The sequence below is a fragment of the Platichthys flesus genome, chromosome 11, assembly GCF_949316205.1.
Source record: "Platichthys flesus chromosome 11, fPlaFle2.1, whole genome shotgun sequence".
Taxonomy (NCBI): domain Eukaryota; kingdom Metazoa; phylum Chordata; class Actinopteri; order Pleuronectiformes; family Pleuronectidae; genus Platichthys; species Platichthys flesus.
This window is the reverse complement of record NC_084955.1, coordinates 24083479-24107779: the sequence shown is the minus strand read 5'-3', so window position 1 is coordinate 24107779 and position 24301 is coordinate 24083479. Positions and strand designations below refer to the sequence as shown.

Below are 24301 nucleotides of genomic sequence, written 5' to 3'. Positions count from 1 at the left end.
CTCGGAGGCGACTCACTGAGCCGGGGGAGAAGCGCAGGCAGCACCGGGACCGTGGAGATCCTGCAGCCGCCTCACGGTGCCTGTTCGGGGGAAAGCGGCGCGCGGTCGCCCGGTAAGAGCTCCAGGTTTTCATTCCTCCTCTGAACTCTTTTCTCTTTGCGCAAAAAAATAACACGGACACATTTCCGTGCGCTTTTTTTGTTTTGGGCTCGACGAGCTCCAGCTTTACGCACGGATTTTCAGACGGTTCCACGTAACTTTGCAACTGACTGTCGGTAATTCTGCTCGTGGAGGCTTTCTGATCTTTGTTCGAATGTTTCCTCTCATCCAACTCCTCTCTCTCTCTCTTTCTCCATCTCTCTACCTCTCTCTCTCTCTCCCTTCTTCCAGAGTGTTACGCCTGAGACGCAGCGGATTGATCGTCGGTTGGAGCCACACTGGAGCAACATGGATGGATTTCACGACCAGCAAGTGCCTCACTGTAACTCCACTGTGAGTCTAAAGAAAGTTCAAAACCAAGCTGCTCTTCATCGTCTCTCTCTCTGAATCTAAGACAAGATCCTCTCCCTCCTCATCTAAACTCTATTTCCTCCTGTGACTCTTCATCTCTCGTCTTCCTCCTGCTGCCAGGACTCATTCCCCCTCAGGGACCGTTTCAGTTCCATCAGACCATCAGAGATAAGCAGCTAAACAAGGGCCCCACTACTTTACACAGTAGTACTGGTTGTGCACCATGTTACCACTTGTTAATTAGGCTATGTCTGATGAGTGCAGCACAGGTCCCTGTGCATGTGCCAGACTTTAGAAGTGTGTGTGTGTGTGTGTGTGTGTGTGTGTGTGTGTGTGTGCGGCATCAATGAGTGGCTCACTGAGGCTCCTCCAGTCGTTCTCTCATTTAAACGCTGAACGTGCAGCCAAGAAAACACACTCTCTGCTCCAGTGAGGAACAGAAAACAATTGATTTGTGTGTGTCTCTCTCTCTCTCTCTCTCTCTCTTTCTTCTTTCCAGCGGCTGCAGGAGAAGACGAGGAGCAGCGAGAGGCCAGCGAATGACAGAAAGAGAAAATTCATTAAGTCCGACCTGGCTCAGGACACTGAAGGTAGGCGCAGGGCAGAGAGGGAGAAGTTAATTTCACGGCTCCTAAACATTTAGCAAAATTCAATTGGTCTGTGTCCACCTGCACTGCTAACTACACAATCTCAATTACAACACGGCGGCCTGTGATGATTCTCTCGAGCCTCTGTCGGAGGTCAGAGACACAAATTGACTTGTTATTAGCTGCACACTTGCCCACAATGCTCCAGTGGCACTGATGGCAAATCAGCAGCGCCACAGTGGACTCAGTGGTTTCTGATGCTTCTCCTGGGGTTTGACTCCTTCTCCTTCTCCTGACTCGCTGCCTCTCTCTCTCTCTCTCTCCCGCCCTCTCCTCCTCCTGCAGAGCTCTTCCAGGACCTCAGTCAGCTGCAGGAGACCTGGCTGGCAGAAGGTGAGTGTTTTAAACCTCCCAAGTAAAAAGAGAACGAGGGGAGATGGGTAAAAAAAACGGAGAGGTTGTGAGGGGTGGAAAAAAAAAGAGAAAAGAAAGAAAGAAGCTGCCTGGAGTTACATGCCTCGCGTCGCAGTCCAATTAAAAGCCTGTGTGGAAGAGGCACCTTGTGTGTCATGCATACATTAGAGACTGTGAGCGAGGGGTCTTGAGGGAGACAGAGGAGGCTCTACCCAGAGAGTGTCATCACAGATTACCAGGAGAAGGCTCTCCGACGCTCACTGTCTCTTCTGCTTTTGGCAGGAGCTAACGCGCCGCACGCCAGCAGCCGCCACCTCCACCTCCACCAGAGCTCTGCTGTACTCCAGCCTCTCTCTCCCTCCCTCCCTCTCTCTCTCTCCTGCTCTCTCTCTCTCTCCCTCTGCTTCCTCTCAGCACACCTCTCTATCTTCTCCAGCTGTACCATCACCTTGTCTTCTTCAATTTCATTTCTTGGCGCCCCCCTAAAAAAAGAAAAGAAAAGAGAGAATGGATTTATCTCTTTTTTTATCGCAGACTTCCAACTCACCAGCCCTGGTCTCTTAGAGAGAGATTCTTTTTTTTATATAGTCGTCCTTTTCTTAATTTTTTTTATTCACAAATCTTTTTCATCTCATGGAAAGACTTGCTCCTTGTGGTCCGAGTGAGACGTGATGCTTCAGGATTTAAGTACGAGTGTCCTGTTCCCGCCGTGTCTGCAGCACCGAAGTTTTGGTTCGTGGTGAATATTGCTCGTCTGTTGTTGTTTTGTGTGAATGTTTCACTGTTGGCTTCACTTTAGTGTTCGAATCTGACTCAGAACTGACCTGGGAGCTGGAAGTTTGAGTTTAGCATTTTAGAGTTTGGAAGATTTGCAGTGAAAATCTGAAAATAATTTTGACGTTACTATGAAAAGACAAACGTGTAAAGCTCATGATGATGTAGAAGATGAGATTTGAATTTAAATCTGACGTCAAACAAAGTTTTAGTATTTTCTCTACAAATTTGCTTAATCATTTGAGTAAAATTACGTTTCTAAGACACATTAGTACAATAGTAATACTGCTGTGTTAAAAATGAAAAGAAAAACTAAATATTTAGAACAAAACCTTTGCGTTAAGTTTTATATTCAAGTAAAAAGGAAAGAATTTAAAAATGTTCTTGATTTGAAAGCGTTAAATTGATGTTGTGAAAGTTAAATACAGAAACTACAAGAACAATCTGAATAAAATACAAATATCAACGTTTTTTAAATAAGTTTTTACTAAATATATGTTTTATTTATTTAAGTCAATTAAAATGTTTTTCAGATTTTTGGGCAATTTTATTTTTATGTTTTAATTAAAGCATCAAATGCAATAAAGAGAATTTATATTTGAACATATCAGAGCTCAGGTTGAAAAGCTGTAATTCTTCTTTCTTCTCTCCTGTCATAAATATAACTGAATCAAGTGCAGATACTTTAAAGTAAAAAGAATTGAGTTGTACTACAGTCGAGTGAAATCGCAGCTCTCACTCTTCACACAGGTGGAAACGACTCTCCATCATTTACGGGCTCCATCTATTCTTTAACACGTTTGAAAACCAAAGCTTTTAAAAAAAAAAAGAAAAGTACCCGATCTGGAATCAGATATTGAAGCTGCGGCGATGACGACTCGGAGCAGTGGTCGGACCGTGAGGTGGCGCCCACCGCAGGGCGTGTAAAAACGAATAAGACAGGATTTTAATATTTCAGTATCCAAAGTGAGGGGAGAGGCGGCAGGCGGGCGATAAGAGGTATTACTGTTAAGGATTACAGTTCTGCCTGTCGTGGATCAATGTGATGATGAACGCTCGCAGATTGTGGATCTAATGAATGACTTCCTGTCCATTAAGATGAAAAGGAATACCTTCCCATTTGTAAGATTTATTAGTTCAGGTAATTGGAACAAGAGGAGGAATTATGAGAGACGGACTGAATTACCGAATGTAAAGAGGTTTGAGGAGCTCGGCAGCTGACAGGCGTCTGCTCGACCCCCCCCCACCCCCCCCCCCCCCACCCCCTCCACCACAGTGACCCGCCTCCTCCACTCAGGCTCCTCCACTCATCTAAGTGTCTGATTCAATCCCAGGGAAATCGTTTCAATCTCCAAATTCTCACTTTTAAAAATGCTTCTGTTTTAGTTTAATGTGAAATCAGGTTAAAACCCGTTGCTGCAGGTTTTTAAGGAGAACGCCTCGGACAGACTCGGGCCTCGTGTTCACAGCCTTTACAACTCCTCTCTTTTCATCCTCACTCCTCTTTTCTCCCCCTCTCTGGATCTGTTTTGTTTTGTGAATGGCGGCAGACTTCCAGCTCGGCCGGTTTCTCCCCAGGAGTTAGTTGCAGGGATCAGCTGTGTCTCATTCACCGAGCGAGGCCGCTGACGCATCCGTCCTGTCCCTCAGTTTGGACACAGATCTGGCTGCTGAGGGTTTTCACCACTAACGGGAGAGGGGGGGGGAGGATGTGATTAGACTCAGAGGGACGAGGTTTTTAGAGGCTTTGAGTATAAAAGACTGTCCTTTATATCTTTTTTACTTTTTCTTTAAAGTCTCATGTCGTTACCCTTTAAAAAGGGAGAAGCAGTAAACCAGTCTCAGATCCTTCACCAGTAAATCAACCAGGCTAAAATCCAAATTGCATGTGAAAGAATTGCCCACAATAGTGTTTGAATAGGTTTAATTAGAGCCGATTCTAGAGAGACTTGCTCGCTGCTCTCTTCACCCGCCTGAGAACATGGAGCAATTGTCTCCTCTTGATCTGTTGATTGTTTACTCTCCTCAATTCACACCTTCTGCCGAGATAAAAAAAACAAAACATCCCCGGTCACATCACGAGCGGCAGAGATGGAAAATCTGTAATTTCTCTTTTTTCTCTCTGAAGATCTGCAGACATGTGGAGACATGTTGCTGCTCCTGTGATAATGAGGATCCACCTCATTGTGCGTATAAATAGACGTGCTAATGACACATTTAAATCTCCTTTTGCCTTTCGCCGGCGAAGTGTCAAACTTGAGGGACACGAAGGGAAATGTCGCTGAGTGTAAAATACATGCCACATGAACGCAGACGTGTCCTAATTGGAGCCGGAGCGGGGCGGGCTTCATTATTTTAGCATTAGCCCGAGTGCAGGGGCGTTTGCAGCTCAGGTGAAGCGTTGGGCAGTTTGGAACAGACCCGACTCGGTAGGTACAGGTGGATTCAACAGTAGGGAGGAAGCCAATTAGACACCGGTAACAATGGGTGCTTGGCTGCTGGCGAGGAGCGAGAGCCGGGCCGCGGCGCTCTCGCTCGACGAGGCGACCGCAGGAAGTGGAATTAGGAGGAAGTCAGAGACCTAAAGCAAAAAAACACTTCATGTCCCCTCGCTGCCCGGCTTTCCTAATTCCTCGTTAATTAGTTAATCATTGAAAACATATTGCTCAAAGCATTTCAAGGTTGTTTGATGTGTGTAGCGCTGTTTGCTCATGAGCCAGTTTTATTCTCAAAGGTCAAATTGTATTAAAATAAATGTCAAAATCTTCTTTACTTGGTAAATTAATTTAACTATAAAAAGACAAGTAAAAAAAAAGACAAAAAAGGCAAAAGAATGGATAAAAACAATATTTAGATTTTATTTAATTAAGTTACATTTTCAACATGGAGTTAATTTAGTGTGAAATGTTTAAATGTTTAAAAAGCTCCAGAATTACAACTAAATGGACCCTGTTGTGAGATTTCAATTTTTTATTAAATAATCCTGATATTTTTTCACCCTTTTTTTTTAAATACCACCTAATAGTAGATATTAAAATACAGAAAAATTTAGACTTTTAATGGATTTAACATTTTGTTGCACATTGAAATAAAAATAAAAGCGCGAGCACCAAAGAGAAACCAAACGGTTCCTGGGCCTGGTTTCCTCTGAACTCCATTCCCCCGCGGCCGCGGCAGCAGGCGGTGCTGGGATAGGCCGAGCTCGCGTCCCAGGAGCCTGTTTGTCAGATGAGGCTGTTGGGGGGGGGAGCTGTGATCAATGCTGCGTTGTCCATCAACATCACAAACAATCACACTCTTTCTTCTTCTCTGCTCCTGTTTGCAGCTCAAGTTCCCGACAATGACGAGCAGTTCGTTCCAGACTTCCAGACTGAAAACTGTGAGTAAGAGACCATGTTGTTTTCCTCTCTGTTGTGTGTGTGTGTGTTTTCTTTTTTCTTTCACTTATCTCGACTAGTGTGTTTGTGTTGGGGGGGGGGGGGGGGGGGGGGGAGTGCACGTGGCGCTGTGTGTTTTTCCGTGCCCTCACCTTTTGCTTACACAAGTGCTCTCTGGAGAGCTGCAGCAGTCTTGCAGGTTGTGCCGACAGGTGCATGGGCCGGGGGTTATCTCTCTCTCTTGTTGTGTTTGTCTCTCCCTCCCTTCTGTCGCCCGTGCACCTCTTCACACCACGGAGAGATTATCGCACTGTGACTTATTTGCATAGAGAAAACATCAAAATATTGTGGTTGATGTTGTTCAGGGGGGTTGAAGTGATATTTTTAATTCCAGGTTGGAGAAACTGCTGTCAATCGATGGCTGTTTTGAATTCTTTTTAAATAAAATCTATAAAAAAAACACGCTTCTGCACGACCTCTCCTCAAAGTGCTGTTTGTGCAAAACCCTCCAGTGTGGTTAGATTTTCTAAATCAGGAGGCGTAATATTAGCTATTACCACATTTATCCTTTTCAGCTGCAGGTTTGTTGGCCTCCTCGTGCACGGCCCAACCTTCACTGGGGATTTTAAAGATAGGAAAATAAGCTATTTCTCATATTCTCAATTTTTTTTACAACTAAAAGAATAGATTCACTCCTCGAGCTTTGACTGAATCTGCTCTTGCAGTGATGAGGCAGTTAGCTGCACTTCACCTGGTCGTGCACGGTGGCTGCACACGGTGGCTGGTGACTTGGCACCGTGCACTTCTGGAGGACGTGGTGCCAAGACGGGGACAGAAATGGATTGAGTGGAGCTCAGTGGGACCCGGAGCAAGCACATGTCTTCCTGATGAGCCAAAACGCCCATGAAACTGTGAGAAAAGACACAGATCTGTGTGTCCACAGCCTGCGTCTTCCCTCTGTGCCCCCCCCCCCCCCCCCCTCGCCCTTTAACCTGGAAACGAGAGTTGAGGACGGATTCTTCTCTGGAACAAAACGACAAGGTCACCTTAGTGTCAGCGTGGACTGTAAACTTCTAAAGGTCACAGACGGTAATTGGGTGAGCGGGGTTGGATCTGGCACCGAAGTAGATCACACACCCTGTAAACCCGGCGTGAGCCAGATTACAGATCCTGAATCAGGTTGTCCAAATTAAACTAGATCCTATTTGGAGAAACTCATTTGTCTTTGATTCGCTTTTTTTAGCTCGTGATCCACCAGTGAACCCAGCAGCTGGATTCACAAATCAGGTGGTGAATTACCAGTTATCCTTAAAAAAATCCAAGATGGAGGAGCGATGCGTTAGTGCAGTAGAGAACCAGAGGTCACAGAGACTTTCCCGTTGTCCTTCAGAGGTAGAGCCAGGGTGGGTGGCCGCGGTGGCAGGAGACCGCTGACCATCTGAATTGTCCTGTTGGCAAACCTGCAGCCGACTGGAGGGGCACCGACAGATGGCGGGAGGGTGAGGGCACCGTGGTTGGGCGCGCGAGCAGGCGTCCCAGCCGGCAGCTCTCCCATATGGGTTTCACCGAGCCGAGAGATGGAGGGGTGGATGGTGAACGGTGGACGGCGAGATGGAGAGACGGACAGAGACAGGGACAGAAGTTGTGTAGAGAAGACACTGAGAGGAGACGGATAGAGAGGAGCAGACAACTAGCGATTGTCGAGCTGGAAATATCCTACAATTCCCCTGATGTCAGCGAATTAAAGACAAACAGCCGAATCCACGAAAACAATTACAAACACTAAAATTAGTCACTTTGACAAGGTCCTTAAATAACACTAAACTGCCCCCCCCCCCGTCCTGCTGCCGCAAATACTCACTATTGCACTTGGTTTGTATTTTTGCAGTGACTGAAATAGTGCACGTTAAATTGTGTTTGTTTAAAAACAGACAACTGCAGCATTGTAGTTTTATTTTGAGTCGATCCCAAATACACAGGTAAAAATATATTCTTAGAGAAATGTGTCATTTACTCCTCAGGCTGTTCTGGCAACTGTACAACAACCTTATAAAAACTAAAATTAATGTTTATACTTCTGACGTTAAAGATTCACGCTACGTCTTTGAGTTAATATGCTGTTGTTGGATTGTGTTGTTGGATTGTACTGACATTATAAATGATGGAAAACATCTTTGACAGTAGCATAGTTAGCATTAGGCTAAAGTAGCCTAAGTGATCCTTTAGCATAATTTGGGTAGCTATTCATTTAGCATTCTGTGCTAGCGAGTTGGAAGCGCTTGAAAATGTCTTCGGTAGTTGAATTTAACATTAGCTAAAAAATGTTGCAATATTTTCATTAGCATTGTGTGTGTAGGTATCTATAGTGCAAGTTAAAAATACTGGACAATTTCTTTACTAGTAGAACAGTTAGCATCAGCTAAAAGCTTATTAGCATTAATAAAAGAACCATTCAGTGGTATGTTTAGGAAAAGATTATATTCAAATACAATTAACTATTAAAAAATATGTGTTTTAAATTCACATACCAAGAAAACAAGATACGCGTTAAAATGTTAGCTCCAATTTTCTGCTATAACTTGAATTTTACATCGGTAGTTGCAAATTTGCTTAAATGAAATGAGCAGCTAACGTAGAACCACAGTATCTCACAGCATTTTGTGTCAGAAAATGGAAACTGGACAGAAACAGAATGAAAGGAATCTGTATCGTTAACCGTAGATTCGTCTTTCTCCCGTCGGTGTTTCTTCACATTGTCTCGGAGTTAACGTCTCTCGAGAAGCTGCGTGGCCTCGGAGCAGAAGTGTCCTCGGGCTGAAGGAGAATTTCTCTTTGTCTCCAACTCCAACACAGATGCTTAGCATTAGCATAACTTAGCGGGGCACGCAGGAGTAGAGGAGGTGTAAAATGAGGCCACACGTCAGCGGCAGATCGGAGCCTCCATCATTTAGCAGCGGTGGCGAGCACCTACAGTAGGTGAAAATGGAACGGAGGGTTTTTTACGCTGCTGCCAAAAGACCTGTACTTTCTCATGAATGGGCCGGAGAAGGATCTGCCAAACGTCGGCCACGGCTTCTGCCAAAACACACAATTTGTGGCTGTGTTTACACAAAGTCCGGCGCCAACAGTTCTTTGATAGGAAAGAAAAATGTCAGATAAGGAAAAATGTGAAATAATAATCTAGAGGACAAATTATATTTCCTTACAGGTATAACAGATCTTTGAAAAAAGGAAAGAGCCGAACACTTTGTTTATTCCATTTGAGGCAAAGATTTCCGTTGAGTCTGAACAAACAAAGACCGGAGAAAATTACAGATTATTTGAGTTAATGGCACAGGAGGAAAAAAAAGAAAATAACACATTTTGCATTCAGAATAGAGCCAGTAATTGTTCTAACTGCTTCTTCTTTTAAACATCCCTCCATCGGAGTTAATCAATATGTAGATAATGAGAGCAATCAAGCAGTGATGGGCCTGACATTCTGGACTAAAAAGGAAGTCTCTGTTTTAGTCGGAGGCGATGCCCTCGCTATTGATTTGTGTACCTCGGCACCCCACTGACCAAATCTATTGTGACATTTCCATTTCTAATTTAAGGCCCCGAGCTGCAGCACATGTGAAGCTGTTGTTAATAGCTGCTGTGACGCTCAGAGAAATAAAAACCCAGTATCTGTTGATTCAGGGTTAAACGCAGCATCGAGCTGTGAGGCAGACGTCCAGGGAGTCGGCTCAGCTCAAAGGAAACATATTCCCTGTATGTTTATTGTCGCGGGTAATTAAAGTGACAGTTATTGTGACGTGAACAAGGGAAAACGCAAGTATTGTTTTGACTCCGTGAGACTTTTCCATGTCAGCGTCGTCAAAAGGTCTCCCCTCAGGAAGTGTCTCTTTGACCTGCGATCGATGACCCGGGAAAGGTCAGGCCCCCAGCGCGGGCTGCGAACAACCCCTGAGCTCTGTCCTGCCGGGGCCGTGTGGCCCGTCCCCCGGGGGCCCGGCTGTGCGTCGGGTGGGGTGTTGGCAGATCGACCCCTGCTTGTACGACAGCTGTCAGTCAGCCATGAGAAGAAACTCCACCAGAACATCCTCTCTCTCGCTCTCTCTCTCTCTCTCTCTCGGCCCCTCGCAGCCCCAGAGACCTTCCTGCCTGTGGCCGGGTTCCAAAGAAAAATACTCCAAACCACAGATTTGGTGTTTTGGTTCATCGGATGTCTGAATGTTTGCTGGTCCAGGAGTTGATGGATATCCATTCCATTTCAGTTTGGAACTCCCTCAGCCTGAAACATCAGTTTGAAATACCCCCCCGACCGCGGCTGGCCCTCTCTAGTGTTCGACAGAGCTCTGCGGGATGACCCCCCCCCCCCCTCCCCCCCCCTCCCCCGCGCTGCTGGCTTGTGTGCGGTGACCCCCCGATTGGCAAGGCAACCCCCGAGCCCGACTTCATTCTGACTGACTGGTTGTTTTGTTTTTCCGTCAGAAGCGCAGCCAATTGGATTAGTGCTGATCATGACTCGGGATGATGGGATGTTAATCAGGACTGATCAGGCACTTAACAGCCGCTCAGATGCATCGGGCTCATCGGGAGCCATAGGTAGGGAGCACCCCCCCCCCCCCCCCCCCCTCCTCCTCCTCCAGATCAATGGGCCCGGTGGCTGTCGTCTGGAAGCTATTGACAGCCAGCTGAAAGCAGATAAAGCTTTTATAGGAGCTCGCCGCACACCCAGGTTTATGTTTTGTCATATTTCACTAAGCGAGTCCCCGTCAGGAGAAAAGGACGCGCAAATGAGATTTGAAGTGAGCTGTTTGTGTAACTGATGATCTGAGGACGGATGCTCGGAAAGAGACTTTTAACTTCAACATGTTCATCCTGATCAATGATGGACTCACTTGTCTCTGTGCTGTAATCTGGTTGTTTATAAATCCAGGGACACAGAAGAAGAGCAGACATCATTCAATGTAGCTACGTGTAAAATCTGCTGTAGGTTTTTTTAACATGATTGATTAATGTCATCACTTTTTAAGGCAGTAACAATAATTTCCACATTTTATTTATTTTATAACGGGTGAAAATGCTTCTCTATAAATAAAATATCCAAGAAATCTAAAGAAAAATCTTCTATCTATTATTATCTGAAAACGTTACCAGTTGAAAACCTCAGCGATGAAAATTAATCTGTAGAAATGTGTCTAAACAGGGACAGAAATCTATATAAATTGCTGCTAAACCTAGTTAATCTGAATTTAACCTGTCTTTCAATTTCCATTCTCTAAAGAATATCCTCTCGTGAAAATGCAGAACCCTGACATTTGCATCTGTTCTCAAAAGCCACACTTATACCATCTCTATTTGATTTATTGTCATACGGCGTCTGGAACAGTCTTCTCTTCTCCTGTTGCAGTGGCGTTCCACGGACTGCAGCTGAAGATTAAGAGAGAGCTGCACAGCCCGTGTTCCGAGCTGAGCTCCAACTGTTCCCAAGAGCGGCCCTTCAAACTCCAGTATGGAGAGAAGTGCCCGTACAACGTCAGGTGAGCGGCTCTCAGAAACACCTCCGAGCGACACCTCCTGCACAAAGACAAGATCTTTGCTTCCACGTTTATTAATTTATAAACAAGTTACAGATGTAGAAACAGTCGAGAAGTCATCTCCTCATCTGGAGAACACCTCCACATATTTATACTTCACACTTATTCTGCATCTTCAATGATGAACCTGTTTTCTATTCATTTTCACTCGTAAAATCATTTTTGTCAAATTGTTTTGTATTTATTGTTTTTATCTTTTCATTTACGAACCTGATGAACATTTAAAATTAGATGAACATGAACGTGTCTCATTCTGGAACCCGACGCACATTGTCATAAGTACAGTCGTGCTGGGTGACTTCTCTTGTGTTGCTTGGTTACACTCTGATTTGATTTGTAACACATCGCAGTCGTTCCACCTGCGTGTTAGTGTAATGGCCTCGTGTGCAGGGAGGCGTTGTGTGTTTTATCTTTGGTGGTGAATCACATGTGAGGTTCATTTGCTCACCTGCTGATTGGAGGCTCAGAGCAACAGAAACACACAGAGACATTCTGCTTCAGGTGGAAATCTCCAAACTGTAAAGATTGTTGTGTTAATTAAAATAAGGAAACAATGCAAAATATTGGTGTAAAAACAACTATTCCCTTAAATGTATAACCTTGTAAATCAGTTTTTATTTGCCTTGTTTGAAAGCATTTATTGGCTCTTTCCACTATAACTATCAAATAAAGGCCTCTTGACTAAATATACTTAAATAAATAAGAAGCAAGTCCATTTTAATCTATTTTTATATATATATATATAGTTTGTCTTATCTGTCACAAAGAGAAACTCACCTAAAACCGAATCTGAAAATGAGATCCATGTTTTCTTATACGGTTAAATCTTTAAATCAAAGCTGAAGGGAATCAAACCCCAAACCCTGCCCCTGTCCTGGAAGCTTCATTGACCGTTGTCTCTCTACCCCAGTGCCTATGAGCAGAAGCAGCCTGCAGGAATGAAGCCCTCCAGCCCCGTGACGCCCCCCTGTAGCACCCCTGTGTCCCCCCTCCACCATGCCTCCCCCACGGCCCCCCCGACGCCCAAACCAGACAGGACCTACGCTCACATCCCGTCCTCCCAGCCGCTCGCTGACAACACCTACTCCATGGACCACAGGTGGGTCCGAGGCCTTGAGCTGCGGGTTCGACTCCCACGGCAGCAGATACACATTTACTGTGTCTGCTTGTGACCCATTCAAATAAAGTGATGTTGTTTAAACTGTAATTTCACTGAGAATTACTGAAGCTACGATTAAAACCAGTCCGCATTAAAATGTATTTAAGTTATAATAGTTAGATTTTTCTTTATTTTAACATCGAGGTTCATTCTTGATCTGTGAGAACTCTGCAAGTCACAAAATGATAAGTGTGAAATACTCAGTCAAATATAATAAAAAATACAATATAAACATAAGACGCTATAAAAAATAGTCATATATACAATGTAAACAACATATTTACAGTGTACAGTATATTATAAATGTATGATAATGAAATTTCATCAATGGAAAATTATTAATTTTGGTTTTAGACAGTTTAGAAGCTTTTGGAGCTTTTAACTAATTTAATTGATTATTAGATTTTTATTAAAATGTCATTTCCAGCTGTTTTTCTGGAGACTTTGAACTGTTGATCAAAACAAGACGTTTGAAAATGATGGAATTAAAGTAACTGACACATGTTTCATTGACTAAAGGTTTATCAACAAAATCAGTTCATGTCAAATTAAATTTCTATTATTAATGTCAAACCACTTGGCTTTCAGTCGCCTCTCGTTGACTTCTTTAATAAAAAGTGAGTAACTGGGCCTTTAAGTTGATTAGCTCCGTCTTTAAGAAAACTTGTGATCAAAGATTTAAATTCTCTCTTAAACTGCTCGTTTGAAAATTAATTTTAAACAACAAGATCCAAACCAAACATGATTAAGTCTCTGTCTTTGTCTCCTCCGGTGCGTTCGTGCTCCTCAGATTCCGACGGCAGCTCTCGGAGCCGTGCCACTCGTTCCCCTCCCCGCCCACGATGGCCCGGGACAGCCGGCCCATCTACCACCGGCAGATGTCGGAGCCCAACATCCCCTTCCCTCCTCAGGGCTTCAAGCAGGAGTACCCCGACCCGCTCTTCGAACACCCGGCCATGGTGGGCGCGCCGCTGCCCCACACGTACCCCACCACCATGATGATCAAGCAGGAGCCCCGGGACTTCACCTACGACTCAGGTGAGAGGTTTGTGTGTGTGTGTGTGTGTGTGTGTCTGTGTGTGTGTGTGTGTGTGTGTGTGTGTTTGTGAGACGTAGTGAAAGCAGCTTTCTTCTTCTTCTGCCGGAGCGTTATCATCTCAGGAATGGGAGAAGACAAGGGAGGAGGGGGTCTGCGATTATTGAGTTTGCCCATTATTAGAGCAGGGGATCTGGTTTTTGCAGGGTGTCTGCACCGGTCGCCATTTCCTGTGGCGCTCTAATAGAAAAAGAGGAGGGGGGTGGGGGTGGGGGTGGGGGTGGGGGTGGAGGGGGGCTGGGCCTGTTAACAGTCCAACATCCACCCCTCCCACACTTGTTCGCTCCTTTTAGTCAGAGTCAAGGGACCTGATCCTCCGCCCGAGGCCTCTGAGGAGCCCGAGGCTGCAGCAGGACATGAATGAACACAGGCTGGACGGCCGGGTTCATTCACCAGGCGCTCAGAGCCGAGCCGGGAGAGAGCGTGAGACCAGTCAGGGAGAAAAGAGGGGGGGGGGGGGATTTCATCATTTTCCAGAGGCAGGTTTACTTTGCCAGTTGTGTGTTTGTCGAGTTTCACAAAGACGTTGGGCTTCTAAATGCTAACTAACACCACTGGGTCATTTCAGAAGAAAACTGCCTCGTTGATTAAAAACACTTCCTCCTTTTGACAAACAGGGTTTAACCCAGATTGTGACAGATGGAGTCAAGATCAGGAACAAACTGAAATACTTTATTATTACATCTAAAAAGTAGAGACAATATGATAACATTTTCCAAGCTTTTAAGAAGTAGTGAATAGTTTGTGTGTTTGCTTGATAAATGGCTTAACAATTAATTAGTGATCAAAGTTGTTATCATATATCTTCCTGACAATGAGCTCAGATTCATTTCAACACTCTTTTTGTGTCTGATAATGAGAGAAACAAAGGAACAAAAGTGAATTATTAGTTTATCGACACTGAATAATCTGCGTTTCTTTGGGTTCTTGAAAATAATCTGAATTTTACACCTTAACAAATCTTGAACACCTTTTAAATATTACGTTAAATACTTTTAAATGGGTTTTAGTTATCTTAATATTCATTTAACACTTCTTCTGATAAGTTTTAAAATCAGTTTTCAGAGACAGATGTTTTGGGAGAATGCGTAGTTTGTAACTTCTTCACGTGTTGTAGTTTAATTACATAGATATTAACACGCTGTAATGAAACTAGAAATAAGACCGAAGTGGAACTGAAAACCAACAGGGAAGATTTAAAATATAAACCAAAATGGTCTTAAATCGTTCTAACTTGTTTTTATTATTTTTATTAACAGTAAAAATAGTTAACAGTAACATGAGTGTAGGTAAAGAGAGGAGTCAGAATCTCTCCGTCCTGTCCTGTGGATCCAGGACGCAGCCTCCCAGTGGATTTATTATCCGTCACAGTGGAGCATGTTGACCGGGCCTGTTGGGAAGGATGGGAGGGGAGCTGGTAATTTCATTAGCAGCAATTTCCTCTACAAGCCCATTACTTTGATGAAGTTCAGAGAAATGTTTATGGGCCTAAATGAAGGGCCTCGGTCTGTTTATTGAACATTCACTTTGTAACCTGTTCGGTCTTTTCCTTTTTTGTTGTTGATGACAAGCCATGACAGTGATGTCTGTACGTGGGAGGATCTGAAAGATACAGTGAATGGACAATTCAATCTGGACGTTAAATCAACCAGTGACACAGGCATCAACGCTATAGAGTGGTTTCTTTAGAGGATTATTGAGAATACTGTGATGAGACATGAAAGTGAAGTGATTTATGCAGTGAAATATTGTGTTTTCTGGTTTAAATTGCAAATATTCATTTAAAAAAACAAAACAATAAACAATATAAATGTCTCTAAACTTGGAGATTGAGCAAAGAAGAGTGAATGAACCATCAATATTCAAAATGCAGCATCAATAATTTGATAAACTAAAGGAAAAACCATCTTCCTTTTATTTCTGAAGATGTTCAGACCCTCGGCTGATCATCAGGACTGTGTGGGTGGGTTTTAATCGGATTTGATTGGCGGTCGCCTGGCAACTCAAACAAACAACCTTCTGCTGTTATTATATATTTCATTTAAAAAAAAGTCCCGCCCCATCTCAACCCAGTGAGCAGCCCCGATCCTCCGGGAGCAGCTCGAGTGAGGAAACACAAGTTCGGCACAATATCCACGAGAAAGTCAAAAGAAACCAACACCTGCAGGTGGCTGTGGTTTTTATCTTAAATAAAAAGAAAGTAAAAGCACAGTATTGAGCCGCCGCGATATGAAAATTATCTTACATCTTTTGTCAGGTTGTGTTTTCACGCGAGCGCCGGTGTTTTGTTCGGTAGTAAATCTTGCTGCGGGTGAAGACGCTCCCAGGATCTATTAATGGTTTGATATAGTGAGTTCGCCCGTGGCTGGGAGCCATTGCCGTGCTGGCGCTTGAGGGCATCTTTTTTTAATCAGAGCCAGTGGTGCATTGAGCGAACAGGCTTCCACTGCTCTCAGATCAGTGAGATAGAGTTCTTAATGCTGCCTCCGGGCCCTTTAACACCCACTCTCCCCTTCTGGCTTTCAGCTGAAGTGCCGAGCTGCCATTCTGTGTACTTACGGCAAGACGGCTATCTGGCTCACACCACCAGGACTGAAGGTACAGAGGATGACACCGGTGAACGTTGTGATGCTGCTGCGTGGATCGTGAATCTCACTTTACCTGCATCTTGTCTTCCAGGGTGCATGTTTGAGAAGGTGGCGAGGCATTTCTACGATGACACCTGCGTCGTGCCAGAAAAGGCCGAAGGTGAGTTTTTATTACCAGCGTCAAATACTTGTAAACACTTCAATGAAAAGTACTCAGAGCACTGATGATCCTCACTGTGTCCTGAAGGCGACATCAAGCAGGAGGCCGGCCTGTACCGCGAGGGCCCGTCCTACCAGCGCAGAGGCTCGCTGCAGCTCTGGCAGTTCCTGGTCGCTCTGCTGGACGACCCGTCCAACTCGCACTTCATCGCCTGGACCGGCCGCGGCATGGAGTTCAAGCTCATCGAGCCGGAGGAGGTGACCTTTGTTCCCTGATATATTTCACACAGTTTCTGTTACTCAGAGTTCAGAGAATGAGACAATTACAAAGCAAACTGTGAGAGCTTTGCTTCAGGAGCTGGAATGTGCGAGTTAAAATCCTCGTAAACGTGCAAATCTTCAGGGTTTGAGTTGTTGATGTGATTGTAAAATGATGATTGATAAAAAATAATCTCTCAGTTCCATCTCTGGTTTGGGGCCTGAATTGAGGATTCACTTTACTTTGCACTAAAAGCTCGAAACAAACATAAATTAGCATTTGAAGAGGATTGAATAACGTGCTCGGCTCTCTGTGGTCGAACCCGGCCCGGATTCGCCATAACAGTTTATTTCTATTCATCATTTATCTTTATTGATCAAACCGACCACATACACCAAACCCCCCCCCCCCCCCCCCCTTCCTGCTGAATATCTCACAGGACATATTCCTAAATATAATATCCCCATGTCGACGGTTGGGCCTTTGGAAATGGAAACAGAGGCCGGGTCTGTGTGCACCCCCATCGCACACAGTGGGGCTCAGTCACTGTTGCTCTCGGTTGGAGGAGGATGGAGGAGGATGCAGGGTCACAGGCGGGGGTGGTGGGGCTGTAGAGTGGAGGAGATGGAGGGAGAGGGGGGTGTAGAGTGGAGGAGATGGAGGGAGAGGGGGGGTGTAGAGTGGAGGAGATGGAGGGGTAACCTTGCAGCCGTCCACTCAGACCAACGGTGTCTGGAGAGGGGGGGTGCCAGCTGCGGCAAACAGGGGGGCCCATTCATGCCATCAGGTGACCAACCCCCCCCCCCCCCCCAGGTTGAGATCATCAAAAAACATCAGAACGAGAGATTCAGGGGAAAGCAAAGAGGAGAAGCTGAAGTGAGCGCCGTGGGGCTGTGGGTTTGGACTGCGAGGCCGGGTGGTGGTGGGTGGTGTTGGGTGGTGGTGGGTGGTGGTGGGTGGTGTTGGGTGGTTTTGGGTGGTGGTGGGTGGTGGTCTGGTAGACAGGTGCTGTAACATCTGCTGCCTCCTCCGCTGGGTGTGTGACGAGCTCCTAATGAACACGTCCCTGCTCAGGTCTGCTCCGGCCGGACGCTCTGTAATTACGCTTATTAGGAGAATGTGGATAAATAAGTTTGCTCCACATTTCAGCTCCTGTCAGGAAGTCGGCTCGAGCGTCTGTGCTGCAGGGTTGTCGTCTGGCGTCCTGCTCTGTTGTTTGTGTTTACTGACATTGTTTCTGTTTGTGTGTGCGTGTTTGTGTGTTTGTTATGAAGGTGGCACGTCGGTGGGGGATTCAGAAGAATCGACCGGCGATGAATTACGACAAGCTCAGCCGATCGTTGCGCTACTACTACGAGAAGGGGATCATGCAGAAGGTAACAGGACCGAGGATTTAGAACAATAAACACAATACATATTTATGATTTGATTCATAAGATTTATAAAATATCACAAAAACATTTACAATAATATCTAAACACATTTCAAGGATGTAAAATCAGAAGGGAGAAGAAAATATTTTATTAACCTGCCTCCTTTCATATAAATAACATGAGAACAGATGTCCTTCCCCCTTTCTTTAACTTTGTGTCTTTAAGCTCCTCCTCCTCCTCTGTAACTTATAGAAGGAGGTGGAGCTTATTAAAGATGGTGGACCTGCTGAACAACAGAGGACTCAAACCATCCTGTGCAGTTGGATAAAATATTTTACAGTTTACATGCTAAGATCGAAAGGTAGAGCGGGTTGTCCACTAACCAGAAGGTTGGTAGTTTGATCCCTGGCTCCTCAAGTCCGGATGCCAAAGTGTCCAAGATACTGAACCCCAAATAGATTGAGTTGTGTAAACATCAACACACTTAACAGTGGGAGATATTGTTGCTCCTCCGCTGAGCATCAAACCAGATGAATGAAGTTTCATCGTGTGTCATCACCATCCACATCTTTGATCCAGATGTGAAGCTGCTGCAGCTCCTCCAGGTCTTTGTGTTCAATCAGTCAAACTTAATTTGTGCATCAGCTTTCAAACAAGTTAGTAAAGACACAAAAGAGCTGCAGCGTTTAGCAGGTTTAACACAACAGACAAACTTCTGAGGGAAATCTGCATCTGGTAAATGTTTTATGAAAACTTGAAACATGTTGCAAACAGTCATCAGGAGTCAGGATATATTCAAATTCCAATTGATTTAATGTGGTTTCTATAGATTGACACTGACATGATTTGGATATTATATATAAGAGGTGGAAGATATTTGAGGATAAATTTGTTTGTTTTCATGAATTAAACAAAGATATTAGACCTAACGGATAAATTATATTTATGGTAATTTTTCATGCATATTTATTTAACTTCTTAAAACATGATGATAGTTTTAAACACTTGGTATTTGGTAAAAATGGATGTTACACCATTTTTAACCAATTGACATTTAAGAGGAAAAGTTTTCTTGAGTATTTTCTCAAAAATATTCACAATTATCAAATTTTTGATGTAAATTTTTGATGTATTTGTCATTAAAAATTGGATGAAAGGATGATATTTTTCATAGCTGGTATTTAAATCTCATATTCATAATCTCAACTCTCTCCTCCTCTTCCTCCCTTGTCCAGGTGGCCGGTGAGAGATACGTCTACAAGTTCGTGTGCGACCCCGAGGCCTTGTTCTCGATGGCGTTCCCCGACAACCAGCGTCCGGTGCTGAAGACGGACATGGAGCGGCAGATCAACGAGGAGGACACCGTGCCGCTGTCGCACTTTGACGAGAACATGGCCTACGTGCAGGAGGCGCCCTACTGCCAACCACACCCCTACAGCGAGGGCTACGTTTATTAACGCCAACCCCCCCTCTCTCCACCTCCTCCTCCTCCTCCTCCTCCTCCTCACACACTCATGCCTTCAAACACACACCTCCATTCTCCATCTCTTCTTCCATCCTCCGTCACTCCAGAGACTGTCGTGTCCTCTAATTCACAGTCGGTGCAGGAATAAGACTGAACACACACATGCATCGGAGCTCTCTCTCTCTCTCTCTCTCTCTCTCTCTCTCTCTCTCATAAACACACCCGTCCCCTGGTTCTTTTTGCTCTTGTCTTTCTGACGTCCACAGCAGGATGGAGAGTGCACTTTATGGACAGGAGGAGCGATGCTAGCTATGAGCTGTGTGGTGGTTTATGTTTGTACATTAACGTGGGAATCGTTCTGTTTGTTTCTTCTGTTTTTTTATTATTCTGATATTTACTTTGTTGGGAGCATGTGGCTGCGTGTTGGGACGCGACCCAACGACCCCAGACGAAGCGTCCTCCTCCTCACTCGAGCAGCAAACTGCAGGACGAGCGTTTTCCTTCGACCTTTCCTCCGTCATCCTGGCGACGTTTTGTGTAACGATACTTTTGTGGTGAAGTGACACAACTTCAGACTTGACAGAGAAAGGAAAGAGACGTTCAGCTACCCCCCAGTGGGAACTGCGATGCCGCCATTTTGAACAGCGACCTCTGGCCCCCTTCGTCCAATCAGACTGTAGATCTCATGTAGGGGTTCCTGCTGTGAGGACACAAACCCCCCCGGAGACGAGACGGGGGGGGGGGCATCGCAGCCGGTGTTTAGGATCATCAATAAAGCCGCAGGCCGCTGTAAGATAACTCATTAACTGTAAACTGCAGTTTCCCTTGTTTCTCAGAGAGCCACTCGTTTGTCATTCAGCTGGTTGTTTTTTTTTTAAGGAAGCGTATGTACAGTACAAAGCTACACACTCATGAGGTTTGCAGCTGATAAAAGGCTGAAGAATCAAACACACAATCCGACATGTCCCTGGTTTCTTTTTCTCTTTTTGGTTCCAGGTGAACATGAAGTGTAGACTTTGGTTTGAAATGTTGCATCGCCATTGATAAGGTGGTTTTCTTTGGGGGTTTAAAAAAATAAAAATGTATAAGAAATATCTAGAGTTTTATAATGTGATGACAAACATTCATGTTATAACAAAATTAGTGTTCCATTGTATAATCAGGTAAATCCACATTTTCTTGCTGCTTCAAATTGTTTGTGTATTTTCTAGTCTCAAGATATAAAAAAAAAATGAAAAGAAAAAGAAGTGCGGCAGATATCGGCTTGCTATTCTTTCATTTCTGAATTTTTAATTTTAATTTTTTTTTATTTGAACATTTAAAAATTAAAAAATGTCTGGTCTGTATGAGTTTTGTTCTCGAGGGCGGGATTGGCAATAGCAGAAATTCTGTAATAAAATATCCCTGAAAAACAAACGATTGTTTACGATGTTTCACGTAACAAAGATTTTGTATTTATTTGTTTTATCTATCGCTTGCATACGACAGAAAAATGCAATTAAGCGCTGATTTCCAAATTCAAACGAACCATTCATCACTTGTCTCTGAGCTCTGGGTCATAAATGTACAATATGAAAGTGAACTCCGAAGCGAATGTGTGTGTGCGTGTGTCAGTGTGTGTGTGTGTGTGTCTCACGCCTAATAGATTAAAGGCTCTTGTCAATTTCCAGGTTCGAGAGAATACTCCCAACCACAAAGCATTTAACCAAAGTGACACCTGAGGAAAAATCAATGGCTAATTTAAGACACCCCTCGTTCGTGGAGGTGAATTGTCTCTGTCCTTTTTGTTTCTGCTTCTCTCACAGCACTGGCAGTAATGAAAAAAAAAAAAAAACACACACACCAACACGGTAACACTCCCTTAAAGTTATTATTTCCTTCTGCAAAGTGTCACTATCGCTAAAAATCAATGACTAATTTAAGGAAGCAGTGTTTAATTGCTTCCAGTGATAGGAAAAAAAATGAAAGCCGGATGTGTAAGTAATGAAAAAACACGACTTGCCTTAATTTGTCAGCGCAGGTTGTGATCCGACCCCATTACGGTCCCCACGCTGCCATTTCTGTATCGATCTCCTGCAGCCGCTGACTTTAAACACCTGATTGTTTCCTCCGAGGATATTCAACAGCATCTAATCCGACATGTACACAAACCAAGAGCAGCAAGGCTTTTAATATGATGAATGGCACTTCTCATCTGGGGGGGGGGGGTTCTCTTTAAAATGGCAATAATCTGCAGTAATAACCCGTCTGACACAAAGAACTGCACATTATCTATGAGTCTGCCCGTGAAGCACTTAAAACCTGGTTTAAGTGTAATTAAATCCGTCTTTATGAGCTGAAGGAGGATTTTTAAAACCACATCTCTTATCTCAGTGACATTTGGTTCACGTCTCCTCGATGCTTTGGACGTTTCAAGTTCAAATATGGATGTTTTACAGGCTGAATTTAATTTACAGTTAATACAATTTAATTTACACGGGAGTACTTTTAGGCTAGAGACATACTAGACGTGTATTCTGTGTAAAAACAGACTTTGAAATCATTATAAAATCACAATAAATTGAATAACAACAAGTCTACAAATGATTCCAACATTTTAAAGACGTTCAAGCAGTGGAGAAAAGTAACTAAGTACATGAAGTACTGCACTCAAGTACAATTCTGACTTGTACTTAAACAGAGAATATTAATTTGTTGCTACTTTAAATTTAAAGTCCACCAGATTTCAGGTTATTGTACTTTTTACCTTTTGGTTTACAGATGCAGTGAATTTGCAAATTGAACATTTGATAATTATCATAAAAATTATGATGCATTTCTACAATAGTGTAAAATGGATTAAATTAGCTTCATCAGAGCCACTTTGACCTTTATACTCTAAACTCATATTTGTGATTTTAGTCAAATAAAGAATCTAAACACTGGTTTCTGATCTATGGTCTAGGTTGGGGGGGGGGGGTGAAGGGCCGGTGGTTGCAGCTGCTTCACTATATTTCTAAAGTCCTCTGCTATGGGAACCAGTTGGTGGCTGTGGTTTGATTTTTGCAGTTCAAATGAACTTCACGGTTACAGACCGGACACAAGTGACTGTGGTTTCATTCAAACTCCCGTCATTGAAATCTCATGCAAATGCGTCCGTGCTTTAAATATGTGGGGAGTCTTTCTTTTTTCTTCTCAGGGCCGTGGTGAGCTGCCGACGGGGCCACAGCTCCGCAGCGCCTCACGACCACGCCTGCCACTGGTGAGTCTTCAGGTCACTGGTAGGATTACTCGTCTTACACCTTTCCTCAAGGCGGCGTGTCACTGGGGCTGAAAATCACCATGCAAATCCTGTTATCTGGCCCCGGCTCAGGGAGTCAGGGCCTCAGCCACCAGCATATTCACCATTTATGGACATATGCTTTACATCCTGTGCCACCGGCCAAATCCTCCCCTCCTCCGCTGCACTAATATTCCGAGTATCTGAGCTGTGAGTCGCGGTTCCTCCCCCCCCACTGCAGCAAACAGATGGCCGCTCGATCTTGAGTCATCACAAACCCATTACCAGAGTGACTTGTCCTCAGCGCGGCCGCCGCGGCCCGTGCCCCGATGGCCCTCGCCGGTGTTTGCCCAGGCTCTTAAGTCGTCCTCGGGCTCGGTGACACGCCGTGTTTGCTCAGGTTAAATGGCTCGTGTGGCCCCGTGGAGGCCCCCGATTGGCTGCCACACGCCGCTGTTTGACGAGCGAGATGACACCGAGCGGGCCCCCCCCCAATCGCCGCAGATGTGTTTGGCTGTTTGAAACAAGTTGGCTTTTAATACAGTGTGTTTACACACCGAAAAGCCCTAAGTGTGTTTCTATCTGTGTTGCCAGGGTCTAACAGGGGCCAGCGCAGTGAGCATAAATCATTCAGGGGTAATTCAGAGGAACAACAGAGGCTCCGGCAGGAAAAAGCAGGGAAATTATAAAGCCTCTATAATGGAGGCACCTATTACAGCGGCTGGTCCGGTTGAAGACGGCCTCGTAAATGCTTTTATTATCCAGGAGGCGCTATCCTGGTCATCCAACCGGCACTATCTGACAAAAATCACTTTTACCTCAGAGCCCAAATCAGAAAACTTCCAAAAACATCCCAATTTTCTTCACAAGTTCCCCAAACTACCCCCCCACCCCCCACCCCCTTCCTCTCACGTCCACATTTCTCTTTGTTGTTTTTCCATTTCTTTCTTCGTCAATTACCGAGCGTGCCGCGGTGTGCTGTAGGACAGAGCGCGGTCATACCCGTTACCCAGCATGCCCTGCTGCTCGGGATCAAAGGTCTCCGCTGAGAAGCTTTTTGCTGAACCCGGAGTCGTCGTGGTCCAATTTAACGGTTCTCCTTTTTTTCCCCAGCAGGTTTCAGGCGACGCCACCGGTTCCCCACTCATTACACTTCTCACTATCTTGTTGATCCTGCTCCGGAGCAGATGAAACACAAAAAGCCCCCCCCCCCCACACACACACACTCCCGACCCACCCCCCGCCTCCAACACAAAAGCCTGTGACAGTAATAAATAGCCTCCGTGATCCAGGTTTAGAAAGCTGTGAAATTGGATATTGAGACTTTCTCCGGAGCTGCGGGTCGGGAGTAGTCTCAGACTAGACTGTGGGGATCGTCTAATCCGATCACCGGCAACGTAAGACGGGCTAATCGGCAAACGGGCCCGGTGTCCTGTGCCCGCGGGGGGGAAGCGGGGGCGGCGGCGGCGGTGGCGGGGAACTGATGCCGAGCTGGTTTTGAACGGGGATTTATCAAGTGTTCAGTTTCACAGACACTCGTGAAAACACGTTCACGTCCGAAGAGACAATAAAACAGGAGACGATAAAATAATGAAACTACATTGATGAAAGGTTCTGGATCCTCATGGTGCAAACTACCTGCTGACTACAGTTTGCTTTAGATACACAATAAATGGGAAACAACACATTATACTGG

General features: G+C 44.7%; 1 protein-coding gene across 2 annotated transcripts; it reads left to right on the top strand.

The window, feature by feature from the left end:
- The first annotated feature begins 7 nt into the window (after positions 1-7).
- On the top strand, positions 8-20111 carry etv1 (ETS variant transcription factor 1). Of its 2 annotated transcripts, XM_062398325.1 has the most exons (13): positions 8-112; positions 391-492; positions 1010-1100; positions 1443-1490; positions 5611-5664; positions 11061-11190; positions 12158-12346; positions 13197-13444; positions 16029-16100; positions 16182-16250; positions 16338-16507; positions 17783-17884; positions 19117-20111. In XM_062398325.1, the coding sequence occupies exons 2-13, from the start codon at positions 448-450 to the stop codon at positions 19336-19338; spliced, it is 1440 nt and encodes a 479-aa protein (XP_062254309.1). In that variant the 5' UTR covers positions 8-112; positions 391-447; the 3' UTR covers positions 19339-20111. The 2 variants fall into 2 exon arrangements, with proteins under 2 accessions (XP_062254309.1, XP_062254310.1); XM_062398326.1 differs by lacking the exons at positions 8-112; positions 391-492; positions 1010-1100; positions 1443-1490 and adding an exon at positions 1807-2243.
- Positions 20112-24301: the final 4190 nt, after the last annotated feature.

Bases quoted from the DNA above. Each gene is read 5' to 3' on its own strand.
- etv1 (XM_062398325.1), top strand. From the start codon at position 448: ATGGATGGATTTCACGACCAGCAAGTGCCTCACTGTAACTCCACT. The intron at 16,251-16,337 runs GTGAGTTTTTAT...TGTGTCCTGAAG, and splicing joins CGTGCCAGAAAAGGCCGAAG to GCGACATCAAGCAGGAGGCC. The intron at 16,508-17,782 runs GTGACCTTTGTT...TTTGTTATGAAG, and splicing joins AGCTCATCGAGCCGGAGGAG to GTGGCACGTCGGTGGGGGAT.